The sequence below is a fragment of the Salvia miltiorrhiza genome, chromosome 7, assembly GCF_028751815.1.
Source record: "Salvia miltiorrhiza cultivar Shanhuang (shh) chromosome 7, IMPLAD_Smil_shh, whole genome shotgun sequence".
Taxonomy (NCBI): Eukaryota; Viridiplantae; Streptophyta; class Magnoliopsida; order Lamiales; family Lamiaceae; genus Salvia; species Salvia miltiorrhiza.
In genome coordinates this window covers 42,944,872-42,955,983 of record NC_080393.1, presented here as the reverse complement: position 1 = coordinate 42,955,983, position 11,112 = coordinate 42,944,872, and the positions used below count along the sequence as shown (strand labels likewise).

At 35.4% G+C, this 11,112-nt stretch overlaps 1 protein-coding gene across 1 annotated transcript; it reads left to right on the top strand.

The window, feature by feature from the left end:
• Nucleotides 1-3,930: 3,930 nt before the first annotated feature.
• LOC130993038 (uncharacterized) lies at nt 3,931-10,905 on the top strand. The gene is made up of 13 exons (XM_057917759.1): nt 3,931-4,089; nt 4,189-4,250; nt 4,710-4,784; nt 5,269-5,347; nt 5,423-5,493; nt 5,640-5,741; nt 6,863-6,952; nt 7,050-7,124; nt 8,265-8,297; nt 8,475-8,552; nt 9,712-9,753; nt 10,235-10,332; nt 10,505-10,905. The coding sequence occupies exons 1-13, from the start codon at nt 4,035-4,037 to the stop codon at nt 10,524-10,526; spliced, it is 882 nt and encodes a 293-aa protein (XP_057773742.1). The 5' UTR covers nt 3,931-4,034; the 3' UTR covers nt 10,527-10,905.
• Nucleotides 10,906-11,112: the final 207 nt, after the last annotated feature.

Genomic DNA, 11,112 nt, shown 5'->3' with positions numbered 1-11,112 from the left:
TATTTGCTGCCGGTATGGGTCACCGAGAGTCCTCATCTCGAATAATGGGATGCAATTTACGAGAAATGCATAGAGGACTTCTGTCATAGAATGGACATTATACAATGCTTTGTCTCTGTAGCTCACCCACCGACTAATGGCCAAGTGAAACTTACTAATCGCACAATAAGCGAAGGGCTAAAGAAACGGTTGGAAAATAGTAAGGGCAAATGGGCGGAAAAGCTGGATGGGGTCCTTTGGGCTCATCGTACCAGTCCCAAAACAGCTACGGGGGAAGCACCGTTCACACTGGTATATGGTTCCAACACTGTGATACCAGCCGAGGTACGCCTGGCATCACATAGGGTCTTGCATTACGACCCCATACAGAATGACGAGCTTCAGCGCTTCAGACAAAGGCAAATCAGTTGCTCCGTCCCAATCAAAAGAGTACAGGAAAAGGTCACACCCTGAAGATAGAGAAAAAGAGCTACGAGCCAAAAAGCAACTGAAGTTAGAACTGAAGCCCCTGCTGTTGCTACTGCTGCTCCTCCCACTATGCAACTGAAAGAGCATCAACTTCTTAAGAACTTCATCGAAGAAGGACTTCTGGTATCCCACGCGCAGAAGTTTGATTGTAACGATTCATGGGTACCAGATCGAAGATATGAATGAAAGGTGGGAAAGATTGAAGGAAATATACAGGAAATAGATAGTCTTTGGTGACTTCAAGCATGATGCAGATATTCAAAGACAAACTTGGAGATATTTCCTCAGCAACTGGTATGAGAGAAATATGATCGAACGACTGATAGCAGCGTAGAAGGAAGCCAGAATCAACATGATTTCGTATCCCCTGAAGCAGTACGTAAATCCTCCAAGAACCAAAGGCCATGTCAACCGAGAGACCATCAAGATGGAGGTTGCTGCAGTTTGCAAGATCTGGGGGATCGACGAGAAGAGGAACCCTATCAACTTCGACAACGTTAAGAGAACCGTTTTTGGTATTTATCTTCAGAAGCCTTAGCTTTGCTTTCAGTTGTATTTATTTTGCTTACTGTTTTGGCTTTGTAACTGATGTGTTTCAAGAATTGATAACTTGTCAGTTCTTATATAATGAAAATACCGACTTTCTAACCTCAACCTGAAGACAATACCTTTTTATCCAGGCTCTGATTATTCACTTATGCTTCTCAATATTGTTGTCTTCCTTATTCTTAAACTGCTTAACTTTCTTTCAGTTCGCAAGATAATAGGTTATATTGTTAAGGGGGAATAGTATTCACCCAGTTTAGTATCTTGCTTTTCAGTTTTCAGTCGTCGCTTGTCTTATGACTGATTGTATGGTTTTGGCATCCTCAAAAAGGGAGAAATTATTGGAAAATTAATTAAATATCCTTGTCCTTGTTTTGATGATACCAAAACCCTTAGAATTTCTTTCACCAGACTAGGACTTTTTGAACTCAAGTGTTAGAGTTCAGTTTACTAGCTAGACTGAAGTTTGAAGACTGAAGACCGCTGGACTGAAGGATGAAGACTGAAGATCGCTTGACTGAAGATTGGAACTGATAAGGCTGAAGACAAAATACTAAAGTATTTTGAAGGACGAACTTTCACTGAAGATTCAATTATAACTGAATAACTAATGCTGGCCACGTGGAAATAGCGGACTGATACATAAATCAGGTATCAGTAGACATTCTTCCTCAGACTAAAGACTTAAGTTTAAAAGAAGCCACGTATTCACGCCAAGTACAGCTACATTAAATGCGAAGATATGAAGATCGTCCTTGCCTGCGCAGAGCTTTCCTATTTCGTGCTAACTTTTCAGAAGCACCATGCTCCTACTGCTAGAGACGCCCGTTCCTTAACCTATCAGGAGCCTCAAAGATTGAAGCCTCAGCCAAAGATTCAAATTTATCTCACAACAACAGAATTCTTAAAGACCATCTCAGCAACGGATCTATTCAAGACTTTGCATATAAATAGAGCTCGAGGATCACCTTCAACCTTCACCAATTCAAACGCTTAAGCTGAAACTCTGCCAAATTTACGACTCAACCTACTCACTGCTTTCCAAAGTTTGAATCGAAGAAGAAAATATCTAAAGTCCAAATCAGTTCACTGATTACCTAAATTTTCTTATATTCTTAGGTAATTTCATTGTAAACCCTTAGCCTAAGTTTCGTTTACTAAGAGCCTGTTCTTAGTAATCTAAGTCGGTATTCGAACCATTTTCTAAAAGAGTGAAAAGTGAGTTTGAGAGAGAGTTCTAGACAGTTGTCTGAACTCAAGAGTTCTTAGCCCCCGCAAGTAAGACGTTCGTTGTCGTTGCAACTGCGAGCTGAGAAGGAGACGAGAAGTTTAATCTAGTGTATTAGCACTGAAACCTTGTTGTTTCAGTTTAAGGTTTGATGTGCACCCGCAAGCACAAGCCTAGAGTGATTGTCAGTTTGATCAGCTGACCGTGGACGTAGGAACTTATTTTTCGAACCACGTAAAATTGTTATGTTGTTTATCGCTTTCAGTTAATTCCTTACTTGTGTTCAAACTCCTTATCTAACTGAAATTGGTTAACTAAAAAGTGAAACTCAAAAACTAACTAAGTGTTAATCACAAAGGCTATTTCTAAAGTTTAATTTTCTGCTCCAGGGGTTATCAATCTAACTGACAAATCCTTGGATAGTTAGTAAGATTTATAACACTTATCTGATTTCGAAATCTAGACTGAAACCTTCTGTGGATTATCAATTATCGTTTCATGTTTAACTGAAATCATATACTAAAACTATTTCAGTATCAGTCTAACCCCTTTTGTAAACTGAAATATCTTTGACTGTTGACTTCAATTTGATAAAAGAATTTTCGAAAATAGCCCACTGGTGTATCCCCCCCATACACCAGTTCAGTGACCCTCTGGGACCTAATATGGATAATTGATTAATGTTTTTGAATTCACAACTAGATCTATAAATTAAGAACTTAATGTTCTTGAATTCACAACTAAAACTATAATTCACAACCAGCTCGATGAATTCACAATTGAATCGTTAGTGTTGATTGTGAATTCGAGTTTTAAAGCTCGAATTCACAACTGGATGTTTTGGTTGTGAATTCGAATTTTAAAACTAGAATTCACAACCAGTTTGATGAATTCACAACTGAATTGCTAGTGTTAGTTGTGAATTAGAGTTTTAAATCTCGAATTCACAACCATCTATATTGCTTGTTGCGAATTCAAGTAATCGTGAATTTGAGTTTTAAAGTTTGAATTCACGACTAACAATATTTTTAGTTGTGAATTCACACTTTAAAACTTTCACGACTAACAATATTTGTAGTTGTGAATTCACGCTTTAAAACTTGAATTCACAACTGACACTATTTTTAGTTGTGAATTCAAACTTTAAAACACAAATTCACGACTACTTGAATTCACAACTAAAATGAATGCTGGTTGTGAACTCGACTAGGTGTGAACACGAGTAATTTTTAAATTTTTTATATGCAAGGGTAAAATGGTAAGTATGACCCATTTTTAAACTTTTTATCTTAATGGCCAATTTTTAAATTTACTATTCCAAATTGGATATTTTCAAAATCCAATCAATGAAGTGTAGGGTAAATTAGTAAATTTAGGATTTACAGTTAGAACATTTATATATTTAGAATTTTTTAGGGACTATGAAGTATAGAATAAATTAATAAATTATAATTATTTTTAATTATAAATTTAAATAAAGTGTTTATAGAGTAAAATGAGGCTATGAATAGAATCACCCTTATTGGTGAGCCCAAAAATAAACGAAACCCAAACAAGAAATGAAGCTCAAACAAGCCCAACATACCTCAGATCAGTGTGCCAGCCAACCAATCAAAGCCCACCATTTGGCAATCCCCGCAACATAGAAAGACCCAATAAAATCGGCCCACTTCTCACCTACACCCTCACACGATACGTATTAGCATTAGCATACGATAAAATAGCAAGTCAAAGACCATCTTCTCTCTGGAACTCAATTTCGTCGGGGCTCCAATTTCAGTGATCGCCCGCCATGGCTATGCAAGCTGGGATCGGATTATCCAGGATCTTTCTAATTGCCGGAGCTGGTGCTTTATTGCTTCTTTTTTTTCATTTACCCCTTTTATTCTGCAGTTTGATTTTAGAAAAGGGATAAATTTTGCTTTGGTTTTTTCTTGTGTGATTAGGTTACACGGGAACTATATTTTTGAAGAATGGGAAATTATCAGATGTATTGGGTGAGCTGCAGGTATTGAATTTTCCATCTCCATTCCTTTCGAATCAGCACCGTGTTCATATTTAATTTCTCGAATTTTTGAGTTGCCTTTGAAATCTCATTCTAGTGTCGCTTCTGTTACAAGCGCTGAAGATAGTTTTTTCATGTTGTAGTTGGGCTCCGTCCTGGTTCAATTTGGTCCAAACGCATGTCAGAGATAGTATGCTTTTTCTGATATGGAATACTTCTGTGAGAAGATGCGCTTTGTTATAACATTTATCAGAAAGTGATTTCTTATTCTGGAAATAAATAGACTGGCTTAATAGCTGAAGATGGGATTAAATTTAAGTGTATCAGTTTATGAAAGTGGTATCATGCTTTTTTGCTACTTTGGAAACCCTTGTGAATTGAAGTTTTTTGAGCTTTAATCATTATTCAGTGTAAATATGTGATTCGTGATTAATTTCAAAATATTTCATGGATAATTGGCAGAATTTGGTTAGAGGCATGGAGAAATCGGGCGAATCAGAGGGGGATTCTGATTATTCTGACGCTGTTGCCACCCAGGTTTGTGCTTGGTAACTGATGAAATTATCATCTTGATGTTAATCATTTAGAGGTTATTGTTATTTTTTGATTTTTTTTTTTTGGTCACTTGTCAACTACTGCTTGTTCTGTACAATCATTGACGATGACGGATGACGGCTTAGCAAAATAATTTTGACTGGAATGCTAATGGATCTTGCTGCTTTTCATTTATCATTATCCAAGTTATCTTAAGAACTATGATATCATCCTCTTTCATATGTTTCATTTGGTAGGTATTATCTTCACTTCTGCATGTGAATTTGGCTTTTAAGTTTAGGGTTTTGCCTTATGTCATGTCCCCCAAAATGTTGGGTTTGTCATCCTCCTTTTTCTTTAAGGATCTCAGTGCACTTGTTAGATTATTGTTAAAATCATCTTATGAGTACAATATTTAAGTGTAATGCCTGCGAATATTTCAAAAGGTGTGCCATAAAGATTTGATAAATGGTTAGCTCATTTTCAGGTCCGTCGATTAGCCATGGAGGTTCGCCAGCTGGCCTCATCTAGGCAGATTACTGTTCTAAATGGGAGCTCTACCCAGAGTCAGTATCTTGTTTGTCAAGAGCATATGTCCCTTATAGTTGTGTAAGTGTTGACTCTTTTTCTCTTTGCCCTAGGTAACTTAGCATCTCTAATTATCCCAGCCGCTGCTGTTGGAACTGTGGGTTATGGATACATGTGGTGGAAGGTTAGAACATATATATTACATTCATTTACATGCATAGGAATTTCTTCATTTTAAGGCTATTCTCGTTTATTTATTTTGTTTTCTTCTTTAACAACTGATTCCCTTTTTCATGACATGATCCTCCAATCGTATCTTCAAAATGTCAGGGTCTTTCCTTCTCAGATCTGATGTACGTAACAAAGAAGAATATAGATTATGCTGTTTCAAACTTGACAAAACATTTGGAGCATGTGTCTGATGCTCTTGCTGTAAGTATAAGTTATTTTCTGATCGGTGTTTATTGGACCTGTTCTTTTCCTTAACCCCTGCATTTTTGTCATCAACTAGCAAGCACGGGGATGGCCCCTAGCCTTCCGTCTCTGTTCCAGGGATGTCTTGGGGGACGATACGCCAAAATACGTTTGAAATACGTCCTTGGGGATGTCTTTTATTTATATTTATATTTATTTATTAATTAAATTACGTTTTTAGGGACAGTCAAATATGTTTGACCAAAAAATATATGTTTTTTGAAAAACCTAAACCTAGAATCGCGACGCCTCCCTCAAATTTCGTTCATCCCTCAACTATCACTCTCACCTTCTTTCTGCTGCCAATGCACGCTGCTCTCCTTGCTGCCACCGCTGTTGGGTTCGCTGCCGCTGCCCTTTTCGCGCCTTCATCAGCCTTCGCGGCACATCACGCAGCATTTGCGTCTCCCCATTCCGGGTCTCGCCGCCGCTGGCTATTTACATCTTCAACTGAGGGGCAGCATGTGGGATTGCTTGATGCGAGAAGTAATAATTAGGTTTAAAATTTAAGAAATGGGATGGGAATGACATGCGTGGGATTCTTATATTAAACATGTGTGGACAGCAAGATTGAGACGTGTGGTATTAACGTATGAATTATGGATTTATAATATATATAAAATAAATTATGAATTTATAATATAAAATATATTATGAATATCTAAAATATATAAAATATCTTAAATTATATATTTTATTAAATAACAAATAAAAAAGTATTTTTGACGCATCGTATCTTGATTTTTGGAAAGTTGATGTATTTATGTCCCCTTATTCGTATACATCCCCGTGCTTCATCGGTCATGAACTACATCAAGAAGCTTATTGTGTCTGCTTTATGCCTCTATGAGTATTGGTGATTCCATGATGATTGGCAAAGCAAGAGTAGTTATCTATTACATGCATTTGCATTTTTAATCTGTTTTAGAGTTATTTATTGACATGTTGCATTGTAACAAAATATCCTTGTTTCACATGAACTTCAAGCATTATATTAGCTACAACCTTGGTGGTCCGACTATTTTGCATATGAAATGAAATTTCTATGTAGCTTGATTTTCCATACGATTTCCGAGCAGGCAGCAAAAAAACACTTGACTCAGAGAATTGAGAACTTGGATGCAAAAGCCGATGAGCAAATAGAGATTTCTAAATTAATTAGGAATGAGGTACATGCAATAGACTACTGATTTCTTCTTCTATTTTTTTAACTGGTAATCTAAAAGTATATAATCATTTCTCGAAAAAATTATACTCTTGAAACAGGTCAACGATGCACAGGCTGATCTCTCTCAAATTGGCTTTGACATGAATGCTTTGCACCAGATGGTTTCTGGTTTGGTCAGTTTTTATTTTGTCAAATTATTTCTCTAATCATGCAGTTCTGTTGAAATAGGTTGTAGCATGCATGCTCATGTAACATTTCTGGTAAGAACAATGAAGGAGATAACTTGTACAAGAAGAAAACAGAGCAAGATAATTATTATGGGTTTATTTTTATTGATAGTTGATTCTGGCTCTCAATTTTGTTTCCAGTACAAGCAATGTTGATGTTGCTTCTACTGATTTAGCCATTAAGGTGCTGCACTTCTAGATGTGTTCATCTGTTGAATGTCGTTTTACATTTTTTTGTTGTTTCAAACAGATGTGTAGCCTACACACTTCTCACATACTCCCCACTTTTGTCATGCTTGTGACTGTGATCAAGTTCATTCTTCTTTGAGTTGACATTTGAATCTACTACTAATCTTTGTTTAGCAAAACACCTGGTGTTCTATTTTAGGTTAGGAACTGTCTAATACAATCCTTATAGTGCTCTGATGTATGTCACAATTTTTAAATTTTTTTTGTCATGTCAACTCGATAGTGGTATGGATACAATAAGTATAATACTGTCCCGTTATTTCCATGTCATGTTCATGTCGCTCTACTGTCACTTGATTAGAATTATCACCCATAGGCCATCGTAAATGTTATACTCCCTCCATCCCAGCTTTTAGTATCCAACTTTCCTTTTTTAGCCTTCCCACATTTTAGTATCCAATTCTATTTTAAGTAAAAGTAGGTGGGACCCTTGCTCCACTTTAATTATTTTAACACTCACATAAAAAGTGTGACCACCTTATTCCACTCACAACACACCCAATCATTTTATTAAAACCCGTGCCACTCTCAAATGGATACTAAAAGCTGGGACGGAGGGTGTATATCAAATGCTTCCATAATCATTTTGCATATTCCCTTTGTGAATCTAACATGAAATAGCTGATTGCTCCATCTGTCAACCCTCTAGCTCCTTAGTTTCATGATTGCAAGACTATTTTAGTTAGTTTTGCTCTATATATCACACATTCAAGGCATGTGACTTGTCTGGGATGTTGCTTCATCATCTTTATGCTATATATCAAACATATTGCATAGTTGTTTCTTGTGAAGTGATTTTTTCCCCTTTTGACTCTTACCACGTATGTTCTATTGCAGGATGGCAAGATGAATTCACTAGAACACAAGCAGGTGAACTACTTTTTTTCAACTGAGTATTATTAGTCTCTTCTCTATGATTTTGTTCTGCAAGTTACTTCTCCGACTTCAAATTTCTCCAACAACCAAGTAAATATTAGAATGCAATACTGGTGCTTCAATGGTGCACCTCTGCAGCACTTAATACTTGCTCGCTCATGCTGTTTGTAGGAGTTTGCAACTGCTGGGGTGATGTACCTGTGTAGCGTTCTAAATGGAAAAAGGATACCCTTGCCAGAAACCCTTCAGGTTGTGTATTCTTTTGTGCCTGTGTTTTATCTTTCTCTTTTTCTTTTTTGTGATAAAAACCCTTTTGCTATTTAGATCTCTGGTGAATTTAAGCTGATATATCCTTATAGAATATTCGTTCTCATCTTTCCAATTTTTAAGTATGGCTTTTGAGGCAATAAAAAATATTTGAGGCGCACTTTTTCTTAAAACCAATCTTGCTTTGCAGTTGTTATCAACTTTTGTGTGGCAGGAATCTGGTTGTTGTGTTTTTAACGTACATTGCTTCTAGATTTTTATATACTTGTAGTTACCTAATTAAATTAGCTTGGACCTTTTCTTCACTTAATAAAACTACTTTTCTCAGTGGGTTTTAAAACTCTTTATCACCATAATTGCTTTCATTTCAGTTGTTATTTAAAAGATATATTGATATTTTTTCCTTAACGGGGAATGGTGGTATTGGGAAGCATTGGCATTTTGTCTCCCTATCTTGAGTGATTTCCAGCTGTATCTAATGTTCGAAGAACAAAAATTGAAAGGTGAAAAAAATAGAATAAATGATTGAAACAAAGGATTGAGCAGTTCATATGATTGGGTGTGGTACCAACTACCAAATGCTGCAAAATTGGAACTTTGTTGTTACATGACTGCTCTATTTACGCATACTATTATTTAGTATTATGTGATAACGTTTACCTTTCGCATTCAACGGCGAATACAAATTATCTTCGCTTTTCTTATTTTTAGGTAAAACAAATCTCGTTTTTGTCATCGAATTTTGTAGGTAGAAAACCGGGAAAAACACACCATAATTAGATTCTGCAAAATTATATATGAATTTATTTATTGAAATGATAAAATTGACTTTTTTTAAATAAAAAATTGAAGAGCTTATATTACAAGAGAAGATCATATTGGAAAATGAATGCATCAAAAGGTAAATATTTTTTCTCAAGTGACAGAGAAAAAAATCTTAAAAAGTATTCCATTTTCTATATTGATATAAAAGCAAAATCTTAGATGCTGTAATGAAAAAGATATTTAATTTTTTCAAGGTAAATTCCTTTAAGACTTTGGGGTTCTACAACCAATTAACCAATTTATAAAATTATGTTATCGTTTTTTTTTTTAATAACCAACATGGATTAGCTAATTTGTTTTCAATGTTTTGGTGCAGGATCAATTTAAACTTACTGGAAATTCAATGCAAAATCTCATGGTACTTCATCTATTTTCTTCTAAATGTTTTGCCATGCTGAGTTTTTGGGAGTCCGTAAATGATTGTAGAAGATGTACATGATTTTAAATAATATCTGGTAGTGATGAGGCTTTACATGCTAGCGGCCACCATTGCTAGAAGAATTTTGAGTTGACCAATATAAGTACTGTTTGAACTTTTAATAAGTCTTCACGAATTTATCTACCCCGTGAATTTGTGATGACTGTTTCTACTAAACCCCACATGTTTGAACAACATAAAGCCTGCTTTGCACTTTCTGCAAGCCAATTTTGGCCTTGAAAGTATTATTCTAGTCAGAAGTTCATCTATATTTGTTGATTGTAAAAAAAAACTCATGGAAACAATCAAACAATGCAAAGAATCTCTTTTTTGTTCTTAGGTGAACTTCCTGATTTCTTTTACTATTCTGTTTAACTATTTCCATTCTGACCTTATGTAAACCTAATTTACTTATTTTTAGGGTCTTAGAGCAATCGTAGGGCCTCCCGAATATAATTTATTGACAGATGGGACTGTTCAAGACTACTCTTCTGATAAGCTCAACAAAACCATAACAAGGTATGTTATTTCATGTGCATATGTGATGATGAATGATTGACGGATGATTATAATTTACTCAAATTTTCCTGATAGTTGTCTGAATTATACTTCATTGATTTCTATTTGCACATATAAAAAGTCCGTGCATTTCTTTTTCGTGCGTTTAAGACGAGTGAATTTTGACATGCAGGACGTTTTCATACAAGTGCTGAACTACCTTTATAGAGTCGGGTTCTCAATGCGATGGCTTCAACATTTTTCAGTATACTACTTGAAACAGGTGCTAGCTGCTGCTGCTGCCGTTTTTAGTGTATTCTCTATGCAACATAATCTGCTCGATTATCATTCTACAAGTAAATATTACTATTTTGCATATTATACTAGAAATAATGCTGTAGTTATTATGTGCACTTTGCCGATAGATTTGTTTAGTTTTTCGTTTGGAGTTTGTATAAATGGCAAGTAGAAGCTACATAAAATAAATGACTCCTCTGAAGAATGTTATATTCCACATTTATATTCAATGTATTAGTATCAAGTATCAACCCTGTAATTGAATTAATTATCAGAGCTAGTTATTTATTTGTTTAATCTAGTTTAAATGGTATGAATTTTTCTAGTAACTTTTGATGGTTGAGATGCATCTCTTAGGATACAATTTCAGTGTATCTGAGATATTGTCGTCATAAATAATTTCTGAAACTATTATGTAAATTACAAAGTGGGCTGGGCGAGCCTGACTAGTACTATTATGTGATGCTTTTAATGACAAAATTGGGAAATTTAACTCTGTTCCGG

Coding starts and splice junctions, on each gene's coding strand:
- LOC130993038 (XM_057917759.1), top strand. CDS start 4,035: ATGGCTATGCAAGCTGGGATCGGATTATCCAGGATCTTTCTAATTGCC. Junction 4,090..4,188: donor CTTTCTAATTGCCGGAGCTG/GTGCTTTATTGC, acceptor TTGTGTGATTAG/GTTACACGGGAACTATATTT. Junction 7,125..8,264: donor ACCAGATGGTTTCTGGTTTG/GTCAGTTTTTAT, acceptor GTTCTATTGCAG/GATGGCAAGATGAATTCACT.